At 43.0% G+C, this 25,171-nt stretch overlaps 1 protein-coding gene across 3 annotated transcripts in view; it reads right to left on the bottom strand.

Annotated features, from left to right (window-relative positions):
- Window positions 1–25,171, bottom strand: part of cnot3b (CCR4-NOT transcription complex, subunit 3b) — a 49,868-nt gene that overhangs the window by 9,009 nt on the left and 15,688 nt on the right. Inside the window, exons 6-22 of one of the 3 annotated variants that reach the window (XM_079522825.1) lie at window positions 20,649–20,777; window positions 20,361–20,456; window positions 18,024–18,152; window positions 17,713–17,803; window positions 17,139–17,275; window positions 14,325–14,381; window positions 13,433–13,728; window positions 13,007–13,145; window positions 12,384–12,676; window positions 11,291–11,502; window positions 9,928–10,101; window positions 7,919–8,030; window positions 7,523–7,670; window positions 6,432–6,528; window positions 2,851–3,052; window positions 2,141–2,189; window positions 1,936–2,019 (exon numbers count right to left, since the gene is read on the bottom strand). In XM_079522825.1, coding sequence (XP_079378951.1) covers window positions 1,936–2,019; window positions 2,141–2,189; window positions 2,851–3,052; window positions 6,432–6,528; window positions 7,523–7,670; window positions 7,919–8,030; window positions 9,928–10,101; window positions 11,291–11,502; window positions 12,384–12,676; window positions 13,007–13,145; window positions 13,433–13,728; window positions 14,325–14,381; window positions 17,139–17,275; window positions 17,713–17,803; window positions 18,024–18,152; window positions 20,361–20,456; window positions 20,649–20,777 — 2,445 coding nt within the window. The remainder of the gene's footprint in view (window positions 1–1,935; window positions 2,020–2,140; window positions 2,190–2,850; window positions 3,053–6,431; window positions 6,529–7,522; window positions 7,671–7,918; window positions 8,031–9,927; window positions 10,102–11,290; window positions 11,503–12,383; window positions 12,677–13,006; window positions 13,146–13,432; window positions 13,729–14,324; window positions 14,382–17,138; window positions 17,276–17,712; window positions 17,804–18,023; window positions 18,153–20,360; window positions 20,457–20,648; window positions 20,778–25,171) is intronic. The other 2 variants (XM_079522826.1, XM_079522827.1) reach the window with 2 other exon arrangements.

A 25,171-nucleotide genomic window follows, 5' to 3' on the forward strand; every position in this document is an offset into this window, starting at 1 on the left:
TCCGTGTTTGTAGCCCCGCTGCTGTGTAGTCGACGCGATCAGAGAATTGGATTGTGGTCGTTTCCCCGACGGAGCATGGCTGCTCGTTCTTCGCCCTGTTCCAGTCCTTGTTATGGAGGGTAACACCGCTTTAGGACAGCAGAGCTGTCAACGCTGTGTGGGTCCTCCTGGAGAGTTTTGATGAGGAAACGTCTAACCTGCACCAACTTTCCGTGAGGGGATTTACAGCGTCCTGACCGTGAGTGACTGACTGGTTTTGACTAGGGTTTAATGCCGGGATCCCGGGATTTCGGGCCTCCCGGGAATAGGGCACGCAATTTCCCGCCCGGAAATTTCTTCGGGACCCGTTGTCCCGGAGTTTTTTTTTTTCTTGTAGGGAAATTACACTAAAGGAGTTTTCACACAGTGCGCGTTCTTTCCCCTTATCTATGAGTGATCAAATGTCCAATCTGAACCCTCCCATCATTTTCAAACATGTTTGATGATATTTATATGGAATTATGGATTACACTCGAGGGCTGCAAGCCTGCAACAGGAACTGGAGCCAGCGGGACCCAACGTAAATGTTGGCGGCGCGGGCGGTATTTAAATAGCCTACCTGCGGGCGGGCAGGCACGGCCGCCGGCCGGTCAAGATGAAATCAGTGGGACCCCGCGAATCCTGCATCCTCCCGCAATTAATCAGATAGGCCTACAGAGTTTATACTTTAGCAAAATATGAATGTCTGACAGACATCTTCAGGCACGCTCCCAAAGCTGCTGCACCTGTCAATCATTAGCCTAATCAGTCACTCTGAGAATTGTGTGTATTACGGACGGAGCGAGGAGTTTCCTTTCCCTGTGATGGACATTGTCACTTCTAAACCCCTTTTTGCTTTTGCCTGCATGTGTGCAGCAATAACGTGAAACGGAACACAAACAAAGATGAGTAGGCTACAATTTGTTTTATAATAACCACCAGCACGCAGCGTCTCTCTCTCTCTCTCTCTCTCTCTCTCTCCCTCTCTCGCTCTCTCTCTCTAATAATCAGTGTGCTGTGCACTGGACGTGCAGGCTAATTTAACACCCAATCGGACTTTTCATAAAGTACAAAGCGGGATGATCACATTCTCTGCAGCGGAGAAGGGGACCCACTGCATGCTCAAAGGGTGAAAGACCATGGCTAAGGTATCTATGTGAAAGACGTGAGGTCGTTTTTTCCCCGTGGTTCGACAGTCACATTAGTGCAAACTCCTGTGTCCCTTTTTCTGAATAGCGTAGTAGGCCTATAACATTATTAATATTTTAATTTAATACTTTTATTGTAGGCTATATGTTCATATTTCGTTCAAATAAAACGTTTTAAACCAAAAAATATCACTATTCTATTGAACATATGAAGTATCTATACATATAAATGCATTTTGGTGGGCACTTATTTTCTTTTTTTTCTGACGGGAATTCCCGCGGGAGCCCGGGAAAAGGTCCGCAAATTCCCGGGAATTAAAATGAGCCAAATCCGGGAAAATATTAAACCCTAGTTTTGACTGACTGTTTTTTTTTTTTTTTTTTGCGGTGGGGATTATTTATAAATTGCTTTTGCTATTGTGTTACTGAATATTCATTGCATGCGTCATATTGATTGAACATTGTTGACCACTCTGAGTGACACTCTGGAACTGTGCAAAACATATGAACATTTATTTCATTTTGGGTTTGGTTTTCACTTCTGAATATAATACACTGCTGGTAAATTCTGTCTGTGTGTATTTTCTTTATGATTTTCTATGGCATTGTGTGTGTATTGTTTGCTTCAAGGATTGATATCATTATATGTCAATCCTGTGTACGGTGGTTGGGGGTATTATTATTGAACCCTATTTGTCAGACCCCGACACTTGCCCCAACAAACCGCACTCACTCACACACTCACACACTCACACACACACATACACACCTCCAGGTAGTAGAAGATGAAGAACAGGGTCTCTGTGGACAGTCTCTGGTAGAACTCTACAGAGTCTGAGTGAGGAGGGGGCACCTGGTGGGAGGGGAGAGTCTTTGTCAGCGTCACCAATGACATTTCACTGGATGATGATTCATGGTCATCATGCAAACAATAGAGATAATTGTGGTCAGTCAGGCCGTTACATAATCATTACCTGGTGGTGGAAAGGCAGCGTGGGGCACGGGTTCCGCATCAGGTACTGCCTAGTGTAGGGCACGCACACACACACACACACACACACACACACACACACACTTCAATATCCGTAACATATTTTTAAAATGAAAAATGTGTCATCTATATATATAAATAAAATACACACACTATATAACTTGGGGTGGTTGTATTTTGTCTTCCTGCTCTTCTATTGAGGCATATATATCGTGTCAAGCCTAGACAGGATCTAATCTGATACAAATTTTGACAAGATCTTTATCTTTTCACCTCATAATGACATGCCCTAAATAATGACATGACCTAAATCAGTGGTTCTCAAACCTAAGTGGGTAAATGCATGTTTTCTAATAAAAAATAATAATCTAAATCTAGAAAGTAACATCGAAAATTGACAAGCTTGTGGATTTGCTTCCTTTGATGCTTTTGTGTGACACTGCAGTATGATCAAGTAGGGTATTAATTTAGGAAAAAAACAATACAAGATAAGAGGTTTTCGGCCTCACGACAACAAAATATACTTTATTTACTTTCCACCACAGACTGTTTTGTCCAGGTGGGCGTGGTTATATGCCTAAACCCTAACCTCACAAACACTATGCCTAAACCGAACGTCAAAACCCCACCCACCTGGGCGAAACACCAGGAAAAGAGTGTGTCCGGTGGTTGTACTGGGAGTCTGGGACGTACCTGATCCTCTCAGAGTCGGAGGGGTGGGGCATGTGCGTCCAGGCTGACTCCTGCATGGCCGCCTGGTACAGCTGGTCTTTGGAGAGGGGCACCGGGCCCAGGGGACACACCCCCAGCGACGGGGGGATGCTCACCTCCGACAGGGAGTGCTGCTGGGGGAGCGACGGGGGCCCCGAGGGGACCGTAGTGCTAGGGAAGATGTCTGGAGAGTGAGAGTTAAATTAATCATTTTCAAAAAAAAAAAAAATCCTAGCATCGCACCGCCATTTCCTTCCTCTGATTGGCTACCGCAGATCACGTGACACGCGTGTCACGCGCGTATATCTTTTCTACGTCCGAGCATAGACATGGTAACGACCCGCCTGCCTCTGATTAGCCCACCGACACTGCCAGCCTTACCAGAGTTTCCTCCGAGGTGGAAGATACATGGTGGTCCTGGTGGATAGTCTGCCGCGAGGTTACTCCGTGGTGGGAAATAAATAAATAATACAAGTACGATATAAGAGAATGACAGCTTGGCACGCGCAACAGTAACTTAAGAGGCAAACTAATATTGTTCATGCCGTTGGCCTGTTTATTTGTATACATGTGTAAACTTGAAACATTATTGTACTGTACTGTCTCTTTTCCCTTGATCTTTATCCTTTTTAGTATAATAGTATTAGTTTACTATAATTAGATTAATACCTTGATCTTTATCTTTTTTAGTATAATAGTATTAGTTTACTATAATTAGATTAATACACGGTAATCAACACTAACACTTTAATTTAGAACCCAGCAAAATAAAATCATAGTACATCAATCAATTATTCAATCAAAGCAAACGGCACAAACAATATTAGTTTGCCTCTAATTAAAGTTAAAATGTACTGTCGCCGTCGCGTGTTGCCATTCTCTTGTACTTCTTGTTCCCACCACGGAGTACCCTTGCATGATTTGCATCTCGGAGGACAGGCAAGACAGGCAGTGTTGGTAGGCCAATCAGGCGGGGCGTTACCATGTCTATGCTCGGATGTAGAATAGGTATACGCGTGTCAAGCAGTGAAATGCACGTTGGGATACAGATGCATGATGGGAAGCAAGTAACTCATTTAATGGGTCACAGCTTTCTGTGAAACATCGCCAACATGTTATCACCAGCTAATTCTGCTGTCAGTAGTCAGTTCCCGCCTGATGTCGTGTGGGAGTTCCGACTGCTCCAGACCGTACTGAATAACTGCCAGCTTACATAACATCTTCAGACTAGGACTAAAGTCTAAGATGTACAGTCCATTGAGTGTTTCGGATCCTCCACAGAGGATGACACATGTGCGAGTATTGTGCATTGATGTTGTGGATGTTGTCTCCCTTGCTAGTCCCTAATATAGCGAACTGATCGTCGGCACAATCACGGTCCAGCCCAGGTTCTGGTAATCTCTGGTTTGGCCAATCGAGGAAGCCTATGACTGTTGATTTCCCTAATAATATAGCGATAAATTGAACGCCGGGCCAGAACCAGGCAGGTTTCTGGTAATCTCCCACGCTAGGCAACACAACAGGCAGTCTTGCAGGCAGTCAGTGTGTGTTGATGAATAATCTGAGTCAGTAATTTGCTCGTTTACATATGACGTACATTTTCCCTTCAATGTCAATGGCGTTTAATGTTTTGATGTTTAATTTATGTCATATTTAGCGGAATTCTGACATAATTTCTCCGTTCATCGCCAATGGCAAAACTTGAGGCGGGCGGGGACAAAATTTAGCGGACATTTGACCGGAATTCTCTTACCGTGGTCAATGGCAAATCATGAGACGTGTTTATGAGCTGTTTATAGAAGGGGCTAGCGTCCCTTAAAAATCACACTATGAAGTGAGGGGGGGCTCTTATCATCATACATCATCACATTCCGTGCTCAGCCAATCAAATCATCACATTCCGTAGTATACACAAACACACAACGCTGGGAATAGGAGGGGCTAGCGCCCCTCAAAAATATGTTATGGCGATTCAGGTCTGGTGACTTGGTCTATGGCGGGCCTAGTCTCGATCGAAAATCTGATCGCAGCAGCTGATTGGCCATTAGCACAGTCACTCGATGACATCAAACAACAAACATGTTGGCACAGTTGGTAGTGCTGTCGCCTCACAACTAGAAGGTCCTGGGTTGGCCATGTTCTCTCCTCCACGTCATCAGTGCCCATACCCAAGGAGGGGTTGGTGAAAAGGCCTTTAGTGAGCTATGATAAATAGTTTATTTACAGAAACGACAGGTTTTAGAAACATCATCATCCACCATATTTTACCGTGTTTGTTTACATGCTAGTATTGCACGTTGACTGTGTTTGTTTAGTTAGCAACCGTGTTAGCCACAATGATTGACAACGACATCATCTGCTTTGCTACTACCGGTATTTTGATTGGTTGGTGTGAACCAATCGGCAAAGACTGCAACTTTTGCAACACCCATCCCAGAAACCGCTGCCGTGGGAAGGGCTTTCAGTCTGAATAACGAAGTTAAACGAAATTTAAATTGTGCCAGACTATCTACCTTTTTGGCTTTTTGGCTGCACAATATGTGTGGAGCTCAACCGAGCGAGGGACAGCCAATGGACAGAAGAGCCGAGCACATCTGGCCGTTTGCCAATGAATGAAAGCCTGAGGGGATAGTGAGCTTGTAGAGCTGCTGATTTCCGGTATGCAAAACGAACACACAACGGAGTATATAAATACACAAGCATATAAGCGAAAGCGTTACAAGTCAGGGCTGAAAGTCAGTAATCAGCAGCTCTTGTACAGAAGGTGGTAGAGTGTAGGTGGTGACACCGTGCTCCATTATGCTGCTGCTCTTCTATTTCTGCTCTGCCTGGCAGCAAAGTGGGGCCACACAGTACCTTTTATCAAACACACTGAACTGGGCTGTGTGTGTGACTGTGTGTGTGTGTGTGTGTGTGTGTGTGTGTGTGTGTGTGTGTGTGTGTGTGTGTGTGTGTGTGTGTGTGTGTGTGTGTGTGTGTGTGTGTGTGTGTGAGACTGTGTGTGTGCGCGCGCGCGTGCGTGCGTGCGTGTGTGTGTGTGTGTGTGTGTGTGTCTGTGCGCGCGTGACTGTGCGTGCATGAGATCTCCACATGCATGCACTTTCCTTATCGTTGAAACGTCTTTACCTACACACACTCACTGCCTGAGTTTGTGCACAGTTAACAGCCTTAGCGCTCATTTGAATTAACACAGGATTTTCACCATCTGTATGTGGGCACTGGGCACGTTGTCAATTGCATGGGTGTTATGTGTGTACACAACATGTTGTTGGTGATTTTGCACGGCGGGCATTGAGTATTGTGGAGAGAGGGGCTCTGTGCTTCAACTGTAGCCCCCAGGTTTCCTGTTTCCTGTTCCACTACAACTTCCCATAGCTTCCTTTGATTGGCTCAGCCGCAGATTTGAACTGGAAATACATGTGGTGGCGTCAATGTTATGTTTCCGGTTCAAATCTGCTGCTGGGCCAACAACTATGTGTGTGTGTGTGTGTGTGTGTGTGTGTGTGTGTGTGTGCGTGCTAGAAGGAAGCATATGAATGATGACGAAATGATGAAATGTGTACCTGTGGTTAGATGCAGGGAGGACATGTCCCCCTCCATCCCTGAGCTTAGTGCTGCTCTCTCAGCCATGGACTTGAGGCTGCTCAGTGGCTCCTGTGGCTGGACAAGACCACAGGGAACCATGAGAAAACTGTTCTCCATAAGGTCTCATGAATGATGCGTTCACACTGGCAGCTTACTAAAGACACAAAGCTGCAAAGCAAGGCAGCCTTTCTGCAGGCCTGACGTCGAAATTAAAAAAAAGTCTTCTGAAAGAATATATATTCAAAGATTTGTGCCGCATTATCACGATTTTTCAAAAATAGCAGACCTACAAGCTCGTAGATCTGCTATTTTTCAATAGCTAAAGTATAACATAATGCTTAGTTAAAACACCAAAAGGGGTTCCCGCCCAGAATGGGTTAAGTCAGGGATTCCCATACTGTGGTGCGTGCACCCCTTATGGTGCGCGAACGCCCTCTAGGGGGTGCATGACATGAAAGGAGTAATGGCGGTTTTATGGTGTTATTTAACACAAACAGCAAAAAATCTGGTAAAACACTGTTGTAAGGAGATGTATAGAGCAGCTGCGGGAGTATACAGCAGCTGCATGTCTCTCAGTGCAGTGACATTCTGTGATTATTTTATCAAATAAATAACGGTAATGGGTCGATTATTTGCCATAATCATAAAAAATATATAATTTTCGGCCAAATACAACAAGACCGAGCGTTGGGGGTGCGTCAGCTAGGTCAGGAGGTAACAGGGGGTGCACGGCCAAAAACGTTTGGGGACCGCTGATTTAAGTCGTTAATCAATTTGTATATCGATATGTATATCAAAAAATAAAATGTATATTATTTATTTAAAGTATTACCGTAGATTATAAATATATTAATAGTTAGACTTCGTTAGAGACTTCCAAAAGTTCTAGGAAATAGGTGTTTGTTCACCACAAAGCGAGTCAAGCAACCAATATTCTGTGTAGCTTTGCATCTGCCAATGTGAATTGTGAACGCACCATTAACACTTTTGAAGCATGAATTCATGATTTTTAGACCTTATTTTTTACATAATGTTTTACATATTTTTACCCGCAGAAATCCCGTCTCACCTTGAGGCTGTCGGAGGCCAGCGTGTAGGAGAGCGGTCCGTTGAGAAGGCTGCCGCCGCCTGCAGGCTTCACCTCGCTGAAGGAGACCGGACAAGGCGAGCTGGGGGGTAGACACATGGACCCCAGTAAACTGGGACCACTCTCCTTGCTGGGGAGGGGAAAATATACTTTAATATTGTTGTATTGTTTGTGGTTTCTTCTATGATTGTTACATGTCAGGGAAATACATCTGTTTATTTCTGTAACATCTTGCGTAACTGTTACATGTCAGCGACTACAGATACAAATTTACCTATTGCTAAATCCGACATAATTTACATTGTGTCCTTAAAGGAGTAGCTCACATTAGTTCAGCATTAGCCATTGTGGTGAGCACATGTACAGTAGCATACTCACGGCTGAGGCTGATTGGCTGTGGACGTCAGAGATGAGGATTGGCTGCTTTGTGACTGGCTGGCACTGTTGGGGGCGGAGTCTGGCGTGCTGTCCGCTAACACAGCACTGTAACCTGAGGCAGAAAACATGTCAAGTCCCATTTTATTATACAGTACAGCTCAATATCACAAATAACATCCCAAAGGGCTCCACATAAAATAGAATATTAAAAGCAAAAAGATAAAAAGGATGTACAGTATACTGTACAAGTGCAATGTACATACACATAAAACACTGTAAACAAAAACATCAAAATGGCACACTGGTTAAGCGTGTGGTGTAGTACTTGGTACAGATTAAAATATGCCAAATGCTGACTGCTCTAAATGGAGGGTCCTGTCTTGGTAGTAGAATGTCCTGTAACCTACCGATGTTGTATTTATTTGGGGACACAGACCGAGAGAACAGCAAATTAAGGGGAATTGAGGCTTAACTGCGTTCAGCAAAACAAAACTTGTTTGAGAGGCTGCACAATTTAAAATACATAGATTTACATTCTTCACTATGCTGAATCGGCCCTTAGGCAGCTTCCACTCTTTTCAAACCCTGTAAAATAGAGGAGTCATAAGTTGCAACTTGCATTTTGACTGCAACATTCAGCCAGAAGTGACGACAACCCCACCACCCCCGCACGTCAATAACACCCCTAGTGCACAATAACCAGCTTTCTTAAAGTAATAACATGCAATGAATGATTTGTTGCTTCATGTTCTTGAGTTCAAGATGGAACCATTCCCAACATGTTTCACAACCTTTCTTTCCAATTAGTTTTACCTTCAATTCAACTAAGGGAGCTCTGGTTCACTTCAAACACAAAAATCCTGTGAGCATTTTCAAATCAGCACAAATGTTTTTTGGGGAAAAGGAATACAAATTCTAAAATAGAAAATGATAAAATTATTTAAAACTATGACTAAAGCTTTGATTACAATTAATGAAGATTTGTAATTATTTTGGGAAAATAGCAGATCTACAAGCTTGGCAATTTTTTGCTAATTTTGTACGCCACCATTTTAGAACAAATGACAATAGAGGTTTAAGTAGTTGATCAGGCTAATTGATTTAGTCGATCATAAAAAAATATATATATTGAGAGTTTATTTGTGTGGATTTGTTGATATAATTTGTGTGACTCTGTAGTAGCCCGACAACAACAATATTGTAGACTCAAGATGCCACTTCATGTTAAGCGGGTTACCACCTGACAATTATGGTTATGAGTCGAGTACAGGTTGTGACTCTGACGTAAAGTCCGCCCTATGTGTATAATTATGGTCTGCCTTGAGCACAGAACTATGGACCACTGACCTGGCTGTTCCCAGGACTTTAGTGAGAGCTCATGCAAGTAAAGGGGTTATTTCACTTGACTTTACAGCACTTCCGTCTTCTGAGTTTTAGTTTTTTTTTATGTCTGGCTTTTGTGTGCGCAGCCCAGACTGATTTTAAAGTTGCTCGATTAATTAATTAGAATATTTGATATTGATTTCATTCCCATTGTAAATAAATTTTCTGAAAACTAAGATTTAGAATTCTTTTGATTGCAGATATACAAGCTTACAGCGTGTCACTTCGCGCAACGCTGCAATCTTGTACATCTGCTATTTTCGATCATCTTAGGAAAATCTTGAACGTGTGAGAACTACTGATTCAGAAGGCCTTTGTAGAATCAGGTCTTTAATGGGTTAACCCATTTTGGGCGGGAACCCCTTTTGGTGTTTTAAACATTGTTATAATTTAGCTATTGAAAAATAGCAGATCTACAAGCTCATAGCGCGCTACGAGCTTGTAGGTCTGCTATTTTTGAAAAATCGTGAAAATATTTATTTCAGAAAACTGGAGGATTTAGAAGATTTTTTTTTAATTTCGACGTCAGGCCTAATTAATGAGGCGTTTTTTGTTGTGGTTTTCTTTTTAAATAAATAAAATAATTTAAATGAAATCAAATGCACAGAAACACAGCTGATGCTTACTGGAGCTGCCGTTCTGCTTCTGTGTGCTGGGTGACCTGGTGGAGAGAGCTCCGAGGCCCAGCAGTCCGTTGCTCCCTACGCCTCCTAATCCCCCTGCTGATGTGGAGGAGCTGCTCCCCACAGCGCTCCCTATGACTCCCACTCCACCTCCCTGCTGCTCCCTGAGTACACCTCCTATAGTATTCACGGGAGCAACGATCCATTTCATCCATTATAAAACACATGGATTATATTAAAGTAAAACTGTAACCTTACGACGGAAAATGCTTGTACGACCAAGTCCTAATGTGCGATTTGTGAAGCATTATGAAGGGAGCCCCCCCCCAACACACACACTAGCGCTGATTCCTAAACAATTACACTATGTGTAAAATGATGTTTTATTAATATTGTTCCTGCCGTTCTACACACTGCCAACCAGGTGAGAGGCTTTAACTTTAACCTTTACTTTTATATGAAATATCTTTACGCTGCAAATGCTCCAATCTTAAAATAATAACCGAAAATAGCCTATCTACAAGCCTGTAGAATATAGATCGGCAATTTTCACTGTGCAACATGCTGCCATAGAAGACATGCTGACTTCTATGGAATCCAAATGACTGTAATCAATCGTGGCAACTGATAACTTTAATCCACGTTATCGCTAATGAAAATGTAATAAAATATAATGAATGAATAATCAATCGATTCATTGATATATAAAACAATAATAAAATACAAAATAAAACATGATTATTCTAGAAAGCAATAGATTTTACTTGACGATTAACTGTTGCGATTTAAGTTTCCATCATTGTACATTGGAACATTATGAATATTAAAAATACAATTTCCGTTTTGCTTTTAGACTTCAGACGTAAGCAAAAGTTGCACATGGCAGATACTGTATGACAAACATACATAATTAATAACTTTAAAAGTTTCGTGAAAATTATTTCCACTAATTTTTTTAATGACATTTTTCAACATGGACATGATTATGATGATTATGCAAAGGAATAATTGCGATTATCTCAAATGACTGCGATTAGGCGATTATGTAACAATGGGCTCTATGCACACACGCTATTTTGGAAAGAACTTGGGCCCCTTCCCTACTTCCTTCACAGGTGTTACCGCTGATACTAATAAAGGCTCTGTTCCATTCTGATCAAACAGAGTCAGGGTGCTGCTATTGTGCATGTTGGCTCACTGGAAACATAGGCCCTTAAAGTGTCAAAGTGTACAAATGGAACCATTTAAGAACCATTGCACGCTAAATGGAACAGAGCCTTAGTTACAATCATCTGCAACACCTGTGAAGGAAGTAGGGAAGCAGCCCTGAAGTAGGAAGTTATTCTGTATAGCCCATTGTGCCTACCTCCTATGGGGCTGGGTGCGACCAGAGGAGGCCCTCCTCCTTGCATCATCATCCCTGACTGAGTGGAGCCCAGCCCACCCAGCATGGTGGCTGCCATGCCCCCCATACCGCTCATCCCCGGGGCCGCGCCCAGGAGACCCCCCGATGTCAGCCCGCCGATCACCGCTGCTCCGCCGCTTCCATCGTGGGAACGCATGATGCTCCCCGGGGAGCTGTTGATCAGAAGAAGAAAAAAGTTTCTATATATGATAGTTTATTTGATTTTACCTTTTGTGTCAAGACAAAAGAAAACGGCAGTGCACAACAGGACGATAACAAAACAAAACAGACAGATGATAATAATAACCAGTAAGACGGCCTGAGGGCGAGAAGCGACCTCGCCCTTCTGGGCGACGGCAGACTGCTGGGCTGCCGCTTTGGCACTGGGTTGCTAGCTGATAAACAGCAACGGAGCGCGTCAGAGCCACAGAGTAAGACAGAATTACGACATTGAGGGGGCCGAAAACAGCCTGGTCATGTGGTTCATGTACTCGCACGAGCCCATAGACTCCAATGCATTCCGTAAACGTTCGGTTGTCCCTTTTCAATATAAGTCTATGTAGAAGAGCCTGGCCCCATGAAGTGAACGGAGTTGTCCTAACTCCGTCTTACTCTATGGCTCTGGAGCGCGCCATCTTGAAGTGCACGCGCACCCGCGCCCACTTTATCTGTTTCTTTCAATCGCCAATTCATTGTCAATGGATGGAATTTCTGGTCAAAACATGCTTTATTGGTCTATAGCCAACGCTGTAAGTAATGGCTTTCTCATCGCCGATCAGGAGACCGGATGTGGATTCGATAACACACACAGTGTAAGTAACATTTGTAACATCCAGTCGTGGGATTTGGCTCTTCAAAATAAGGGTTGAATGGGGAGACATCTTGGCAGTACGAGGTGAATTAATTAATTAATCCTGGCGGGTAATGGGTTAAGAAGTAGTGAAAATAGCTGATACCGCGTGGTGTGCTTGTACATCTGTTATTTTTGCTATGTTTGGGTTCCGTTGCTATCGTCTAATCTCTATTTCGGGTCTCGACCTTGAACTAACAGTACCTGTTGGAGGACATGGCGCCAATCCCACCCAGGGGTCCCCCCGACAGGCCCGAGCCGATGGCGCCTGCGGCCGCCGCCTGAGCGTAGGGGGCCGGGGTGGAGCCTCCCAGCAGGCCTGCCATGGAGCTCAGGGACGCCGGCATCCCTGACAGACCCAGGCTGCTGGTGGATGTGAGGGAGCTGGAAGCTTTCCCCATGGAGAGGCCCAGGCCCAGCCCTAGGCCCAGGCTGTTGGAGGTGGATGTGGGCCCTGACAGCGACAGCAGCTGGGAGCTGGAGGTCATCATGGGGCCCTGCGTGGATGGGTAACGGTTAATCATTTTTTTAGACCTTCTTCAGGCATCTAACAAACGAAAGCTTGCCATGTTTAAAATAAAATAAAAATCACATTTTGCACAGATCTGTGAGTGCGCAGCCTCCCTGTATTTTTCATCTATACTTTATTATGACTCCAGCACCTCACCCAAGTCTACTGTTAGAAGAGCAGTGTTTGTTTTTGTGTCAATTTGTTTATATAAAAAAACAATCTAACAAATATGTTGATCAATCCAATATTCTACTATTAATCAAAAAAGTATTGGATATAGAACAATGGCTGATAAAACGCTGTGTAGTTGCAGTACCTGTGTGCTGACGTTAGGGGGCGAGCAGGCGGAGGAGGAGGTAGGCAGGAGGCTGTTGGAGGAGGCGGGGTTGCTGATGGAAGGGGGGGGGCCCAATGGGCCCATGGAGATTTTGGCCTGCTGCTGCTGCTGTGACGGGCTGAAACCATCAGGACGTTTTAGATCAGCGTTTCCCAAACAGGACACATTTTTATGTGTAAAACAAATCCCATTTATTTTTCCTACATTTAAAACAAATCTAAATCAAAATATGTTTTTATTTTTATTTTTTAATAATGTTTAAAACAAACAACTCGGAAAACTGCTATTTTTAACATTTTGAAAATGTAAGATCCCCCCCCCCCCCCACACACACACACACACACACACACTGTAGTAACTCTGAGGACCCCCTAGGGGTTGTAAATAATTAGCGATGTGGCTTACTAGGGCGTTGACGTGTTGAGCAACTGCTGCTGGGTGGCATTGCTGTAGCTGCCAGCGGACGTGTTGGACAGCAGTCCACCCATGTTGCCCAGGAGACTGTTGCCTGCGGTGATGCCCGCCGCGATACCCATGCCGCCGCTGCTGGTCCCAGGCGCGCCCAAGCCAATGGAGGTCACCATGGAGATCATGGAGGACAGCTGCTGCGGCCCTGAGGAAGAGGAGCAGGACGAGGAAGAGGAGGAGGAGGAGGAGGAGGAAGACAACGACGAGGAAGGGTTGCCGTTCTTCACAGGCGACTGGAGCGGGAAGGGAGAGAAAAGTGAGAGATTACTAAGTAACATAATTCCTACATACAATTTACCGGTATATAGCGCTTTTCTAAGTACTCAAAGTCGCTTAAAACAGAATCAAAATAAAATAAAATGCAATTATGTAATTGCATAATTTACAGGATAATCAGCCAAATGGCACAGATTATGCATGGATCAATGTTTTTCAAAAAGGGCGCATAATCGCAAAAAACGCATATTTCGCAACTTCCCGCATATTTCACCGCATAAAATCACATAAAACCCCACACATTTTGCATGTTTCGCATTTCAAATATTTCCGCATATTTTGCAACTTTTCGCAATTTCACAGCATAATCTGCTGAAAAACAAAATCACAAAAAATCCACATATTTCATGGCAATGATTTTAGCCCGCAAAATCAAGGATTTTCGCCCGAGTTTTTCTGGAGGGGTCTAGAATGGATCTCAACCCTACACAGCAGGGCTTGATGCTGGAAGTCTGATTTGTTATATGATGGTGTCCAGCACAGAACATAGCAACATTTACAGTACTTCTTCCACCACTATATCACCACTACATCTGAGACGCTTCACACTCACCTGACAAACTTCACTGTCTGTCGATCGTCCCCTCTTCTTGTCGTCTTCCGAGTTCTCCTGGAGAAAACCATTCAAACATTTCACATTACAGGGAAACACGCAAACAAAAATACATTGAAATATATATTAAAAAATACAACTATGCACTAAGATTATTACAAACAGCACTTACGACATAACAAGGCCTTGGATTAGTCAATGGCATAGTGGCTAATGGAGACCAGCGGTTGGCGGTTTAAGCCGCGGATGCCGCAGTTAACCGCAGTTTAGGTTGGATTTGGGTCATTCAAATATATTATAAATTAATATTGGATAAACCGCGGGTGAAATAATGCCGGAAATAAATTAATGGAATCTATGTATAGGCTTATTATAGCTTTTAAAATGCACAAAATATCGGCATGCGTGCATTAGTAGTATTTTAATGTTGTTGTTTTTTATCTGGCACAAACTAGCCGCCATATACACGTTGCCTCTGGATTCAAGGACCCAAAACAATAACACAGTGGGCTACAGGCTAACAGGCAGTCTGAGACTGAGAGAAAGTTAAAACTAAATAAAAAAAAAGAGGGCGGCTAGTTGTTGCCATGGAAATGGACATATACAACCACTTCGTAACATGGTGAACTGTCAACTCAAGGCTCTCGAGAGTGGTGAGTGACATTATTGTTTGTACAAGTACTATAAATCACGCTGCGACGCGTTGATTAATGGCTGAATTATGTATTATGGATTGTGCTGTGTGCAGAATGGGTACATTTTATATGAAAGCACAACTCAATACAAAGACTGTTACTGTGGACGACACACTGATAAAGCATTACACTTGTTTACAACAGGGTCCACCTTTTTCAATTCATCAGAGAACGGATGGTTGCGGATTTATAAATTGGATTAATTAATTAATGCGGTCGAATAACGGGCGGATAATTAATATGCACGCGCGGATTCGGGTGACAAAAAAGCTCTCTAGTGGCTAAGATGCTATTAAAAAACACTGATTTGCATAAACAATAGTGAGCGAATAGTGAATTACAATTTAGGCATTTAGCAAACGCTCTTAATCCAGAGCGATTTGCAGTAAGCAAGAACAAAACCATGGTAATGCATCAAATACATAAAAATAATATTATTTTGGATCAATTGGAGAGGCTTACGCCTTGCAATGCGACATGTTGTGAGCTTGCAGAGTCTGCAGACTGGCTATTTTCACTATTTTTGCCTGCCACCATTGTAGTTGTACACTGAAGTATAACACAGGACTAAAGTGATTAATTGTTGATATATACAGTATGGTATTAAAGCTAAATGCTTCTCAATTGCTCAGTTAACCTACAGTACAATGTCAGTACATGCAACATTAAGTCCCAAGAGGTTCTAAATGTCGGTTTTGATATATTTTCAGTTCCTTGTGGCACCCTGATCAACGTCCTTTAACCCTGTTACGCTGGTTTTGAGCAGAGTTTCTCACGGCTCTATACTAGTCCCTTTTCTGTTTCGCTCTACATTAAATATCTTCACAGAAAACAGCAGATCGACAAGCTCACAAATGAATCGCAGCGCAACGTGTCGTGAGCTTGTCGACCTGCTATTTTCTGTAAAAAGCTTTCCCCGGAACACAGATGGCTGGCTGGGATTTGCGTCGTGTCTACAGCATTATGCTGGAGGAACCCTCATACAGGCCCCTACAGTACCAACACAAAGACACACTATTCACACTTGCGTCAAAACCCTAATAGCCAGCCTCACTATGGGACTGGAGGCGGGCTAGATGGGAGATAAGACTGCTATAATGGCACGAAATCTCAGTGGTACAACCACCACAATGGCTTGTAGAACTACGCCCCCACCTTCAACTGAATGGCAGTTATTATACCAAATTACATTATGGGCTTTTAGCCCTTACATTAACTTTCAAACTTCATAGACTGCCAATGCATAATATTGATGTCTCCCATCTCAGAGTTAGTATATTAAATTGTATATAAAAACAAATTGCAACTGCACTTCTCATTTATTCGATTAATCAAAAACGTAATTGATAGACTTGCTAGAAGGCCCAGGGATTAAAGCAAATTCAAATCTCACAACTGAAAAATGATTTGTGAAACGGACTACAGTTAACACAATATGTAAAATGATGATGTTTTAGTAATATTGTTCCTGCTGTTCATACTGCCAACTGGGGGAAGAAATCACAGATTGAGGCTTTTACATTTGATTTTATGAAATATCCCAGACCATTAGCATTTTATGGAAGATCATTGCTTCTGCACATATTGCTAGTTTGACCATCACAATATTAACCGAAAGGAGACGCATTGAGAGCTTGTAGATTGACCATTTTCTACGCAACATGCTTCCGTATAAGACATGCTTGGCTTCTATGGAAGCCAAATGACTGACTGAGAACCTACAATATCCATGAAGGCTAAATCGTAATAGACAGAAGAGCAGAAGTGAGACACACATGCGACACACAGCTGGGAATCAAACTGCCGACAACAAACTGCCGGCAACGGACTCCATCACTCTAAGCCAGAACGGCTGATGGAGCCACTACGGGTGGGTGGTGGCCTCCAAAGGTGCAGCTCGTCCTCTTACCGTAGTGCAAGTGGCGGGCAAGGGGGGGATGGGCGAGGAGGTGGTGGTCTTACCGTAGTGCAAGTGGTGGGCGAGGGGGGATGGGCAAGGAGGTGGTGTTCTTACCGTAGTGCAAGTGGCGGGCGAGGGGGGGATGGGCGAGGAGGTGGTGGTCTTACCGTAGTGCAAGTGGTGGGCAAGGGGGGATGGGCTAGGAGGTGGTGGTCTTACCGTAGTGCAAGTGGCGGGCGAGGGGGGGATGGGCGAGGAGGAGGTGGTGGAGGTGGGAGTACCGCTGGAGTTCTGGAAGATCTCATCATCCAGGTGAGACGGTCCTCCTGGCGGAGACGTGGCTACCAGGTTCAGAGCTGAGGAGGGGGAGAGGGAGGGAGGGAGAGAGAGAGAGAGAGAGAGAGAGAGAGAGAGAGAGAGAGACACACAGAGGAGCAGGGAAGAAGAGAGAGGGGGGAGGGAGTGAGTGTGAGAGAGAGTTTAAATTCTAATAGCAATGGAGCAGTAGAAGGATTTTATTATGCATCAGCAGCATTCATCATTATTCTGTTGGTGAATCCCTCTGCACAATTCCTTTACTGGATGTTTATTTTCCAAAACAGAAATAAAGATGAATTTATGTTTTGCTCTCATTTATGCTTTGATCCACAAGATGGTTAGTGGTTTTACATTCACGACCTGTAAGGTGTGTGTGTGTGTGTGTGTGTGTGTGTGTGTGTGTGTGTGTGTGTGTGTGTGTGTGTGTGTGTGTGTGTGTGTGTGCGGAATGTCTCTTTAAAAAGTACAAACGTACGAATGTCCTCCATATCGATGTCGTCGTAGAGGAACTCGTTCTCTTCAAAGTCTGGATCCTGTGACGAGTCCATGTAGTACTCCACGTCGTCCTATAGGCGGCCGTAAATATATATATATATCGTCAGGGTGTTAAGGATGAACAATTCATCTGGGTCATCATATCGGTATCGAATCAATATCAAAATAATACATTGGTTTTGGCCGATATTTTATTTTATAATAATTATGTTTGAATGTGAAGCTTGCAATATCCTCGCGGCCCACAGGCTGACAATTTGCTGTTTTTAAGTAGACTTTTAGACAACGAACCTTGATCTTCCTGATGGAGTCCACCTGGATGGAGTCGTTGTCCAGCATCCTCAGTATGGTCTCCAGCATCTTGATATGAAACCGATGCTTCTCCACAAACCTCTTCAGCTCCTCGATGCGATCCTGTTTCTAGTATAGAGTCACAAAGCAGTAGGGGGAAGAAAAACTCTGATGTTATACTTAAGCATATGTGGCAACACGTCAATGTTGAAGTACTCAATTGCAAGTAAAAGGCCTGTGATCAACCTTTTACTTGAGTAAGAGCAATTGTTTGCATTAAAATATACTTAAAGTACTAGACCTGAAATAGCAGATCTACAAGTTCAAAACTTTGGTTTTGAACTTGTACCTTTTTTCTCCCCTAAACTAGATCTATAAAATCAAAAGAGATCTGCGAATGAACATGAAACAAACTCAACTCGGTAGAAAGTTCCTTATGTCAGCTGAAATGGTGCCAAGTTCACACTCTTTCTGTAGCGGGAACATCTTCATGTGCACACAGAAACCCATGGGACCTAATTAATTCATTATGTTTAAAACTTTTATGCTAAAAAGTGCTCCTCTATCCACTTTTGGCCTCCCCTCCAAGACAAGCTGCAAAAGAAGGTTACCGTTAACCCCGTCGTCCCTATTTAGGGCATGTAATTATAGTCTAAAGTTTCCAAAATCTTTTCCAAATATATATATTTTTAATAACTGATCCACAACCTTGGCTAATGTGCTTTTAGATCTGCTATTTTCCCTGAATGTTCGCCTACTATGAAATGCCTAGTATTTGGATGCTATGGTTCAGAGGTCTAACTAATATTAAACTACTTGATGGAGCCATGCATCCGATAAGTGAATTACTAGCTGACGAGTGCTTGCATTCTAACTAATGTTAACTATTGTCCAAAATCGTGCCCAGTTCCTTCCAATGCCTTCCTGGTTCTCAACTTGTTCGGGGGACCACCAGCAGCCCAAATGGACCCTTATGGCATCTGTAACTCTGAGAGTGTACAAAATGGAACCACCAGATGTCCAACTGGTGCCATTCTTCTGCAGACCCAAGTACTGTGTGGGCGTTTTGCAGAAACCAAACATGTGGAAGAGCCAATCAGCTGTGCTGATTGCATATAAAATTGGGCGTCCTTGAAATTAAAATAGTTGAGAATCACTGATCTAAAAACTACACTAACATTCCAACCTACATTGCAAAAGTCCTCAGCGCTTATTTAACTCTCAGCGTTACAGCCCCGTAAGGGTTCAGTTGGGACCCCTGGTGGTCCCCGAACCTGATGTCGAGAAGCAGTTTTCTCATTCACAGTAGGTCAAGTGTTGAGGGCGGAGGCACGTAGGATGGATGCTGCTTTTTAAATATTAACCCACTTCTACAGCTGAGTGACATGATGTAAAAATGATAGCACAAACTGTATGGTCCAAAAACATTAATATTTGATTCATTTCTCTCATGAACATGTAATATAATTTAAAAACGTTGGCGTTGTGCTGCTTCTCATTATTATTTGATATCTGATAGTGATGATGACATATATTAACGCTAGGACATTTATCATATATCAAAACCTCAGCAAATTGTTTGAATCGTGTTGCAAACAGCAGAGAACGCGTAATAAAAGAGAAGAAAATTACAGGATCTAAGTCTTAGACAATCAATTCTCTTAGATTCTAAGAATTGATAAAAAATTGTTTATTGATAAGAGGATAAGAAAATTAAAAGAGAAAGAAAATACTGGATTTGTGTAAGAGACATAAAGAGACAAAAAAATACTTTTGGGTCATTGGACTGGAAAATAATTTGGTTTAAAAAAGAAATGTAAAAAATGGTATCTTGTTTCGAATCGCATTGTGAGTTTAGTGAACAAAATAAAATGTTTTTTTTGCAGTAGGATAGCAGATCTACAAGTTTGCAACACATCACATCCTGACTAGAGATGCTCCGATCACGTTTTTGGGGGGGCGATACCGATCACCGATTTTTTAATAATTAATCTTATTTAATTATTATTATGTTTTTATTATTATTATTATTATTTTTTATTTTTTTTACTTTTTGCTGTGAATCAATCGGAGCATCTCTAATCCTGACGCATTGTAAGCTTGTAGATCAGCTATATAAAATTACTAAATATGTCAGCAATGCAATTTATTTGTAATATCTGCCCACGGAAAATGTTAATTACGAAGCTTAAAAGGCCAAACCTTTTTTATTCATATGTTCAATGGTAGAAACACAATTAAATCGTTAAGCGCAATTATTTGAACGACAATTAATCGTCAACTTAAACGTTTGTAATGGTTATACAGCCCCTAGGTGCAAATGGGTCGGGCACTGACCTCCTTGTCTCCTTTCTTTTTCCGCGTTTGGACTGAGAGCGACTCCACCTCACTCTCAAACTGGTCCACCTGCATGTTCAACGTGTCTATTGTGTTCTGCATCGGGGGGAAGAAGAGACAAAACAAAGCATTGTTAAAACCGTACACCTGAGATCCCACTGGCTGGCCTCCTCGGGTTCCCCGGGCATTTCCACCAGACGTCACATTTACATAAGACTTAAGCTTGTAGCTGGACTATTTCAGACATGCATTTGTTGGATTGAGCAGATAAGTTCCATGGTCTCTCACCGTTAGCCACAGCCCGACTTCCTCTTTCTCGCGCTGGGCGGGGTCGACCTTCTGTGCAAGACCCAGTCCTTCTTTAGAGTACGCCTTGGTCTTCGTCTCCCTCTCCACGATCTTAAACCGCTCCATTTGCTGTGGGGAAAAAATACACATTTCAGTACTGAAAATCTTTGTTTCTCTTTGTTGACCAAGTCTCAGTCTTTGATTCATGAGACAGTGTGTGAAAGGAGTTCTTTCTGTTGTGCTGTGTTTCCTAAATAATTTGTTCTACATACAGCCAACCAATTGAAGAAAGTGCAAATTGAGGTTCAGCCTTTGCTTTTATGAAATTTCCGAGACCATTTTTGCTTTTATGGAAGATGCTTCTGAACATCAATTTACCTTATGAGCAATTTGAATGGGTATTTTTATTTCTGGTTTGTCCCTGGAAATCTTTTTGGATGGGGGTCCTCAGTCAAATTCATATCAGTTTGTTATCAGACATGAAAAGGTTTGGGAACGACTTCTGTAGATAAGACAGAATATTTCATATTTAACGGAAACCTGGAATCTGTTATAGGAGGTTAGTGCTCAGTTTCCCCAAACCTTTTCAGCTCCACAGCCAAAAGATCTTCTATGTCTTCTAAAGTGTTCTAAACTAAGCAAGTACTATTGGATTCGCACACTTATTTTGATATTTGATATTCTTGACTTTCCCTTGAGCCATTATCAGATTATGGTGGTGGAAATGCCAGCACTGACAGACATGCAGATGTGGTGATAAAGACGGCAGGTGGTGTTATGTGTGAAAGTGTGTGGTGTGTTCAGCTTGATGCCGTTTAAAGATTGATAGGCAACACTGACTGGAGGCCACACCAGGTCAAATACAGTAGGATGTGTGCATGATGCATGTCGGTGGTGGAAATAACTAAGTACATTTACTCAAGTACTGTCTGTAATTAACCCATTCGGCAATTACATGCCGCGATATGGTGGCTAAACTCTGCGGTGGTGCCAGATTCCAGCTCCAAACTACAAAACTTGGACAGCTGTGAACTCTTTCGTTGAACCAGAAGTAGTTGTGTGATGAGTCATAGCTTAACTCGGTGAAGTCTTCTCTCAGTGTAAACAATGATTTTCTACTGGCGAGGTCGGATTAAAGTATTATTAAGGTCTAAACATCGTCCATTAGCTCAATCTGAGCCCTATAAATGCTTTAGATCACGTGCGTGCATGTGGAGATTTTGGATATTCGATGACGTCACACCATGGGAGCTACCGGAGGCTAGCGGCGGATGCTAAAAACAGCTAACAGATGGTAAATAAAATACAGCTAACAGATGGTAAATAAATAATTGTATTTAAATCCATTAAATAAAATATTTAATGGATTTATTTAATCCATTAAATCATAGCGCCCAGCGATTTATAGCAGCGGAGCACTTTTACCGACGGACTGGATGTTATCCCGGATGTGGATGTAGCAGCTAAATGTAGCCAAAACACTCTAGAGCCGATCGACAACAACGGGAGGTATGATTAAATCTAACGCGACTAGCGACGGGACCGCGGTGGGCCGTCTAGCACATGAATTTCTTAGAATTGGACAGGATGATTTAGATGCTATCACAGAATGCTATCACATTCTGTGTTTATCTGGGCAGAGCAGGGGGGGTGGGGGGGGGGGGTGGACCTGGCACATGGCCTGCCCCGTAGAGGCCTCTCTGAAACACAGCTAAATAAAAGATACATTTGGTGTCTCCCAGGCATGCAAACATACAGACGAATTACATGGATCACACTACAGTCAGCATCATACAAAGCAAAGATCATACAAATCGGCAAGCGACGCGTTTTGAGGAGCTTGCAGATTTGCTACTTTTGCTATATTTGAATTTGAATCCTGAAAAGTAACAGTAGAGGTTTCCACCCGACAGAGGATAGGAATCAACATTTTTATACTTTTATTACCACGAGAACTCTGGCTTCCATCATTCATTAATAGCAGGCTAACTTTCCGGGAATAGAAAGTCTGCAGTTTCTATTAGTTTGGATTCACCATCGATGATGGTGATGGTAGGAGAGTTTCTGAACTGTTCACAGCCCTCCTCTGAGACACAGACAGAGTCAACAAAATAAATCTTATAATGATCATTAGTAAGGACAAATTATATGAAAATGTGTGAAATGCTCCTTTAAAGGAGCATTCAGTGATTTGGGTGATTTGGAAAAAAACCCGGTCCACCCGGTAACAAGATGTGCACATGCACACGCTCTACAGTGGGGGAAGTACAACAGACCAACAGCACGTGCACCAATGCCCGCCCCACTCGATCATGATTGGAAGAAGGCCCCTCTCATCCTGATTGGATGAAGGCTTTGCCACCCAAAGCCCAAACCGAAACTAGGGTTTTTTGACCCCAGGGGCTCACTGGGGACAGGGAGGAACTCCTTATATGGTCAGCACACTTCATAGTAGGGAGGATTATCCAAAAAATAAGAACAAATAAGTGATATTTGAATTAAGTGAAATCACTGAATATACCTTTAAGTAATTAATCAGACTAATCAACACATTGATTAGTAGATATTATATAACAATATTAGAAATCGTTAAAATAAAGAAAATTGTTAGAATAACGGCCAACAAAATAATTAACAGATGACTTCAAAGGAGTGAGAGTGAAGGCAACATGACAGTTAGCCTGGGCCCCTGCCCTGCTGCATTGCATGTCATTGCCCAGCTATTTCCAAGCCAGCCCACTTCCTGCAGTAATGTGTGTTGCTTGTAAAGCAAATAGTCTGTCCGGTGGAAACCTCCAATGTCCAAAAAAAAGTGTTTTCAGGATTCAAATCCAAAAGCAGCAAAAGGAGCAGATCTACAAGCTCAGAAGGTGTCGTTTTGCGGCGTATTTCGAGCTTGTGGATCTGATACTTTTGATGCTTTTTTGTGACGCTGTGGTATGTGTATGCTCAAGTAGGGGCAACCATTTACGGGGGGAAAAGAATATGGAGATAGGAGGTTTCTGCCCCGAACAGCCACGAAATGTTTCATTTCAGGTCAACCACGAAACCCTCCTGTGAGGGAGAGAAAAAGGCAAGTTGAATAGCGGAGCGGGGAATGAAAGCCGCTCATCAGGATGAGAGCAAAGCGCCAGGTGGCTGGCTTGGAAAGAGATTTCAATAGCTCTCATCAAAGTGTTTCTGTGGAGACTGCGTGACCTCAGGGAACTTGGGAAGTACGCTAAAGACCAGGTGTCTTGTTTAGTGGATCGGGCCTGATACTGGCTCACTGAAACCAGAAGAGCCATAATGAACATGTGCTGGGTGGGTTTGTGAGGAGGAGGAGGAGGGGGGGCACGTTAGTTAGGTCTATATCAAGGCAAGGACCCCTAAATTGATATTTATTCAAAAAAACAAAACATGGGTGGGTCCAAAATGACCCTTATAGGATCATAACTTCTGAGAGTGTACAAAAAGCTGCTATAATTTAATGAAATATAACCCAATTGGCTGAATTCAAAGCCCTGGGCTATGGAAACACAACGTTTGTGCGTTAACAGTGGACAGTTCCGGTTTGGGAAATTAAACTACAAGCAACAGTTAAAACAAAGGATTAAAGAAAAATAAAAAATGTAACGTATGGCCATTGGCCAAGTCCTAATGTGCAATGCCCCCTCCCCCTCCCTAATAATGCATAAACAATTAACACCAGGGCAGGAATTTCACGGCGGCCACGGCGGCCATGGCCGTCGTTGCCCCTCTCTTTGGCCTTGTGCCCCTCGAAAAAGTATATGCCCAGACGGCCACAGTGGCCGCGGTGCCCATGTGCCCCGACCGGCGCCCACAGCAGTTCATTTTACCGTTTTTCCTCTGCGCAATTTTCCAGTCATTACGGTAACCTTCCCCAAACGTCTCGCGCAGACTTGTATTGTCTGTAGGCTATTGTAGTTGTGTTGCCATTTGCCAAGTGGTTTGATTATTTTGCGTTACTTTGCCTCCTCCCTCCTCCTCCTCCGCTCCATGCACGCATACACGCACTGACAGCTCTCACTCACACTGACACTCAGTGCTTCAGGATTATTATCACACAGAGCCCGTGTGTTAAGACCAACGTGACTCGTCTTCATGGACATATAAACTCACAAAACAACACCACGCAACAGCATAGACTGCAGGACTCCTCCACCATTTACCACGCTATTGTCTGCTACGTTAGTTGACAGAGTAAATTGTTTAAACAGCCAACGCTGGCCACTACACGGCTAATATCGCTAGCCAAACGCTAGTAGCCAAGCACCAGAGCGCGCTCACTGTACACCACGCGTCGCTCGCTTAATAATCATTCATTTCTGTATCAATGCGGTCCATGCGGACATAACGTGGTAAATGTTCATAAGCACACAATTGTACAAAATGCTTTTTACACTTGACTTATCTCCAGAGTCCTCAGTCCTGCAGCCCCACAATGCCATATGCCAGTCTAGCCTTAAAATCTACATGTATATGTTAATCAATATATTACTTTAGCACAAAATATAGGCTTT

This window comes from Electrona antarctica, assembly GCF_951216825.1.
Source record: "Electrona antarctica genome assembly, chromosome: 15".
NCBI classification, from domain to species: Eukaryota; Metazoa; Chordata; class Actinopteri; order Myctophiformes; family Myctophidae; genus Electrona; species Electrona antarctica.